At 42.4% G+C, this 7,500-nt stretch overlaps 1 protein-coding gene across 1 annotated transcript in view; it reads left to right on the top strand.

The window, feature by feature from the left end:
• Positions 1-7,500, top strand: part of myo15ab (myosin XVAb) — a 76,834-nt gene that overhangs the window by 26,471 nt on the left and 42,863 nt on the right. The window contains exons 20-28 of the mRNA XM_058381249.1: positions 4,531-4,576; positions 4,658-4,782; positions 4,884-5,001; positions 5,598-5,773; positions 5,993-6,077; positions 6,161-6,193; positions 6,787-6,868; positions 7,020-7,150; positions 7,442-7,500. The exon at positions 7,442-7,500 is cut by the window's right edge and continues 37 nt beyond it. Coding sequence (XP_058237232.1) covers positions 4,531-4,576; positions 4,658-4,782; positions 4,884-5,001; positions 5,598-5,773; positions 5,993-6,077; positions 6,161-6,193; positions 6,787-6,868; positions 7,020-7,150; positions 7,442-7,500 — 855 coding nt within the window. The remainder of the gene's footprint in view (positions 1-4,530; positions 4,577-4,657; positions 4,783-4,883; positions 5,002-5,597; positions 5,774-5,992; positions 6,078-6,160; positions 6,194-6,786; positions 6,869-7,019; positions 7,151-7,441) is intronic.

Genomic DNA, 7,500 nt, shown 5'->3' with positions numbered 1-7,500 from the left:
ACACATACTCTCACACACACACACACTCACTCTTCACACATACTCACACACACACACACACTCACTCTTCACACATACTCACACACACACACACACTCACTCTTCACACATACTCACACACACACACACACACACTCTTCACACATACTCACACACACACACACTCTTCACACATACTCACACACACACACACACTCACTCTTCACACATACTCACACACACACACACACTCACTCTTCACACATACTCACACACACACACACACACACTCTTCACACATACTCACACACACACACACTCGCTCTTCACACATACTCACACACACACACACACACTCACTCTTCACACATACTCACACACACACACACTCACTCTTCACACATACTCACACACACACACACTCACTCTTCACACATACTCACATACACACACACACACACTCACTCTTCACACATACTCACACACACACACACTCTTCACACATACTCACACACACACTCACTCTTCACACATACTCACACACACACACACACACACTCTTCACACATACTCACACACACACTCACTCTTCACACATACTCACACACACACACACTCGCTCTTCACACATACTCACACACACACACACACACTCTTCACACATACTCACACACACACACACACACTCTTCACACATACTCACACACACACTCACTCTTCACACATACTCACACACACACACACACACACTCTTCACACATACTCACACACACACTCACTCTTCACACATACTCACACACACACACACACACTCTTCACACATACTCACACACACACTCACTCTTCACACATACTCACACACACACACTCACTCTTCACACATACACACACACTCACTCTTCACACATACTCACACACACACACACACACTCTTCACACATACTCACATACACACTCACTCTTCACACATACTCACACACACACACACTCACTCTTCACACATACTCACATACACACTCACTCTTCACACATACTCACACACACACACACACACACACTCTTCACACATACACACACACTCACTCTTCACACATACTCACACACACACTCACTCTTCACACATACTCACACACACACACTCACTCTTCACACATAGTCACACACACATACTCACACACACATACTCACTCTTCACACATACTCACACACACACACACACACACACTCTTCACACATACTCACACACACACACACTCACTCTTCACACATACTCACACACACACACACTCACTCTTCACACATACTCACACACACACACACACTCTTCACACATACTCACACACACACACTCACTCTTCACACATACTCACACACACACACACACACACACACACTCGCTCTTCACACATACTCACACACACACACACACACACACTCGCTCTTCACACATACTCACACACACACACACTCACTCTTCACACATACTCACACACCCACACTCACTCTTCACACATACTCACACACACACACACACTCTTCACACATACTCACACACACACTCACTCTTCACACATACTCACACACACACACTCTTCACACATACTCACACACACACACACACACACACTCTTCACACATACACACACACACACACACACACACACTCTTCACACATACTCACACACACACACACACACACACTCGCTCTTCAGACATACTCACACACACACACACTCACTCTTCACACATACTCACACACACACACACTCACTCTTCACACATACTCACACACACACACACACTCTTCACACATACTCACACACACACACTCACTCTTCACACATACACACACACACACTCTTCACACATACTCACACACACACACACACACACACTCGCTCTTCAGACATACTCACACACACACACACACACTCTTCACACATACTCACACACACACACACTCACTCTTCACACATACTCACACACACACACACTCACTCTTCACACATACTCACACACACACACACACTCTTCACACATACTCCACACACACACACACACACACTCTTCACACATACTCACACACACACACTCACTCTTCACACATACTCCACACACACACACTCACTCTTCACACATACTCACACACACATTCACTCTTCACACATACTCACACACACACACACACTCACTCTTCACACATACTCACACACACACACACACACTCACTCTTCACACATACTCACACACACACACACACACACTCACTCTTCACACATACTCACACACACATTCACTCTTCACACATACTCACACACACACACACACACTCACTCTTCACACATACTCCACACACACACACTCACTCTTCACACATACTCACACACACATTCACTCTTCACACATACTCACACACACACACACACACTCACTCTTCACACATACTCACACACACACACACACACACTCACTCTTCACACATACTCACACACACACACACACACACACACTCACTCTTCACACATACTCACACACACACACACACACTCACTCTTCACACATACTCACACACACACACACACACACTCTTCACACATACTCACACACACACACACACACACACTCTTCACACATACTCACACACACACACACACTCTTCACACACACACACACACACACACTCGCTCTTCAGACATACTCACACACACACACACTCACTCTTCACACATACTCACACACACACACACTCACTCTTCACACATACTCACACACACACACACACACTCTTCACACATACTCACACACACACACACTCACTCTTCACACATACTCACACACACACATTCACTCTTCACACATACTCACACACACACACACACACTCACTCTTCACACATACTCACACACACACACTCACTCTTCACACATACTCACACACACACACACACACTCACTCTTCACACATACTCACACACACACACACACTCTTCACACATACTCACACACACACACTCACTCTTCACACATACTCCACACACACACACACACACTCACTCTTCACACATACTCACACACACACACACTCACTCTTCACACATACACACACACACACTCTTCACACATACTCACACACACACACACACACTCACTCTTCACACATACTCCACACACACACACACACTCACTCTTCACACATACTCACACACACATTCACTCTTCACACATACTCACACACACACTCACTCTTCACACATACTCACACACACACACACACACTCACTCTTCACACATACTCACACACACACACACACACACACACTCACTCTTCACACATACTCACACACACACTCACTCTTCACACATACTCACACACACACACACACACTCACTCTTCACACATACTCACACACACACACACACACACTCTTCACACATACTCACACACACACACACACACACTCTTCACACATACTCACACACACACTCACTCTTCACACATACTCACACACACACACTCTTCACACATACTCACACACACACACTCACTCTTCACACATACTCACACACACACACACACTCACTCTTCACACATACTCACACACACACTCACTCTTCACACATACTCACACACACACACACACACACACACACTCTTCACACATACTCACACACACACTCACTCTTCACACATACACACACACACTCACTCTTCACACATACTCACACACACACTCACTCTTCACACATACACACACACACTCACTCTTCACACATACTCACACACACACTCACTCTTCACACACACACACACACACTCACTCTTCACACATACTCACACACACACACACACTCACTCTTCACACATACTCACACACACACACACACACACTCTTCACACATACACACACACACTCACTCTTCACACATACTCACACACACACTCACTCTTCACACACACACACACACACACACTCACTCTTCACACATACTCACACACACACACACACTCACTCTTCACACATACTCACACACACACACACACACACTCTTCACACATACTCACACACACTCACTCTTCACACATACTCACATACACACTCACTCTTCACACATACTCACACACACTCACTCTTCACACATACTCACACACACTCACTCTTCACACATACTCACACACACTCACTCTTCACACATACTCACACACACACTCACTCTTCACACATACTCACACACACACATTGAATGTTAGATGTGATTCCTTTTATTTGATTCATTTATTCAGAATGATTCACTTTTTTAGGGCATGTGTTGATTTGTTGGTTTTATTTTTCAGGTGTGATTTTCAGGAATTATTCATAATTTTTATATTTCATTCTCTATTGTTTGTAAACTGTTTACTTCACATTTCTCATCATTCTCTTTAATCACTGTAAGGGATGAACTTCTGCAGTGTCTGAATGTAAATGAATCATTTGTCCATAACGACTCGTACACGTCTCCACGTCTCCACACCCGCCTGCATCACGTTCCTCATCTCTCTTTTCTCTCTCAGGTGTAATCCTTTATTCGTGCGCTGCATCAAGCCAAATAACAATAAGGTAATTACAGGCTGTTGTTTTTTCACGCTAACTCTCACACTAATCAAGTCCCGAGTCATTTACACGTTATTCGGATCGCAGGAACCCGGGATATTCGAGCCAGAACTGGTGGCCACTCAGCTCAGATACTCGGGAATTCTGGACACCATCCTCATCAGAAAGGAAGGCTATCCGGTCCGAATGACTTTCCATAAATTCTTAAACAGGTAAATGTACAGTTTAGCTAAATTCCGTCACGAGCTCATACATTTTACACGACGGCGCCATACGGAATCCTGCGTCACCGCCATTCACGAGCTTTCTTTAGGTACAAAGCGCTGCTGGGGCTGAAGAAAACCCCGCCTCCGGACGGAGACAACTGTGTCGTCATGCTAACAAAGCTGTGTCCAATCAGAAAAGGAGATTACCAAGTGGGCGTGTCCAAGGTGAGTCTTTCCACAATCATGAGTTTCTCACTCTTGCTTCATTTCTACATGTTCATCATCAGTTAACTTCAAGCTAGCTAACTATTTTTTTTTTTATTTTAACTTATTAAAATAGCTAGCTTTGTACGATTAGTAGATTGCTCATTAAATTAGCTAACTAGTTAAGTTTTATAACTTAGCTTATTAAATTAGTTAGCTTAGTAAATTCAGTAGATTGCTCATTAAATTAGCTAGCTAGTTAAGGTTTCTAATTTAGCTTGTTAAATTAGCTAGCTTAGTAAGTTTTGTAAATTAATTAGCTAGCTGTTGTAATTTAAGCTGCTAGTCAAGTTTTAAATGACCGTTTTAAACTTTATGTTTTATATCTGACCTTGTTAAATTAGCTAGCTGGTTAATATTTGTAATTTTTTAATAAATAAGCCCCAGTCTCTTGCAGTTTTAGCCGTTAAGAGCAATTTGTATTAGAAACCAAGCACGAGTCCTTTCACTGTTAGATTTCTATTCAACTTTGTGAAATTGTAAATTAGAAACAGTGATTTTTTTGGTAATTAATATTTATTATACCTATTACATTAAGTGTGTATGTGTGTTCTCAGCTCTTTCTAAAGGAAAGTGTGTATCAGCTGTTAGAGAGTAAGCGAGATCGCGTGAGGCACGTAGCGGCCCTGACGCTCCAGCGATACGTCCGGATGTATTTCACACGAAAAAACTTCATCAGGTTCCGGCAGATCATGATCAAACTGCAGGCCAGGTCCCGAGGCTACCTCATGAGGTAAACCCCAAAAACTCAAATCTTTACATAATCATAAAAATATGAATCGTGGAATTTTGAAATACACACATTTTTTAGAAAAAAAATGTCATGTTATTTCAGTAATTCCATTTGATGTAATTGTACAGTATTGTAGCTGTGTTGTATGATGATAATGATATCTCTACTGGAGTTCTGTTCATCCTAATTTCTTCGGGAATCTTCTGGGCCGGTGTTTAGGCGGCGTCTCCGACAGAAACGCTTGATCCTGGTCAGGTTTCGCTCGCCGGTTCAGCTCATCGTCAACCGCAAGCGCTACATCAGGGTAGGATGTGTTGCTTCTTCTTCCATTCGATTCTTTAGATTTTATTAATTCTATTATAACATTAATGAATGTTTTTTTCACAGGATAACGTCCTCATGGTCCGGATGGCAGAAGAGGTGAGAGAGAGAGCTAGAAATTATCGAAGAATAGCAGTGAATCTTCAGAGACAGGGATGGCTCCAAACATAAATATAATAAAGACAAGGACTCGTGGTTCAGGAGTCCATGATTGATGATGAAGAACCATCTTCATCATCAGTGTTGTTAGATTTATGGATTTTTCTTATTTCTAGCTTGTTTGAATTTTTGGATAGTTATATGTAAGGGTTAAACTCTACAGGGCCAAAAAAAACAAAACAGGAACAGAAGCGTTTTTGTAACCCAGCTCCATATCCTTATGTTTACATAGAGGATCTTCAGAACTAGGAGGTGTAGGTGACCCCTTGTGGTCAGTAGGAGAAGTGCAACGAAGTTTAGATAAAGAAAAACAGCATTTAAAAGAGAGGGACATTCAATTAAATGTAGTGTAAATTATGAGCTTGTGTTGTTCTGGTCATCGTCTGGTCAGCTTTCACCTGAAATAAAGAGTCGATTGTTGAAGGATGTCCAACACACTCACTCATCTTTTCCTCTTCTAGTATTCTATAAATACAGTATTGATTGTTTACATGGAGAGTTTTTATTTATTTAATATTAATTTTATTTTATAGGCGAGGGTCAGTCGAGAGGTGATTAACGTGTCCCAGTTGGTCATTCCTGCTGAACTGGGAGAGCTGCTGCAGGCCACAGCAGGTTGCCATTTAATTCAATTTTAATCCTATATAGAAATATGACAGCTCAGTGTATCAACTCTGAATATGAGGAAGTTTCACCATAAACGTTCGAGTCAACATCTCTGAATATATATCTGTATGCTTGTGTGTGTGTGTGTGTGTGTGTGTAGATGGTAAAGAGGTACATTCTCAGTGTTTGGCTCTGGTTGAAGCTCTCAGAGTGCAGGTTTATCCTCAACTCACACTCCCTCTGGATATCAACAACTATTTAATGACCAAATACATCCGTTCCAACTTCAGGGTGAGGAACACACACACACACATACACACACACACATACACAATCATATAGAAAAACACATACTGTATATACACACACAAATCTAAAAACACACAAATATGCGCAGCTCCATACACACATCGCAGGTTCCGCACGATCAATAGAAATTCCAACAACATGATGGTACCACCACCATGCTACACACACACACACACACACACACATACACATGTACAGATATATTCATGCACACACGCATATACTCACAAAAATCATCACAATCCTATATGACTAATGTGTGTGTGTGTGTAGGAGCTGCAGTTTGGAATGCTGACCACACCACTGCAAGCTTCTCTGACTCGCCTGGAAGA

This window comes from Hemibagrus wyckioides, linkage group LG26, assembly GCF_019097595.1.
Source record: "Hemibagrus wyckioides isolate EC202008001 linkage group LG26, SWU_Hwy_1.0, whole genome shotgun sequence".
Classification (NCBI taxonomy): Eukaryota; Metazoa; Chordata; class Actinopteri; order Siluriformes; family Bagridae; genus Hemibagrus; species Hemibagrus wyckioides.
The sequence above is the reverse complement of the archived record's forward strand: the minus strand, read 5'-3'. Positions and strand labels throughout refer to the sequence as shown.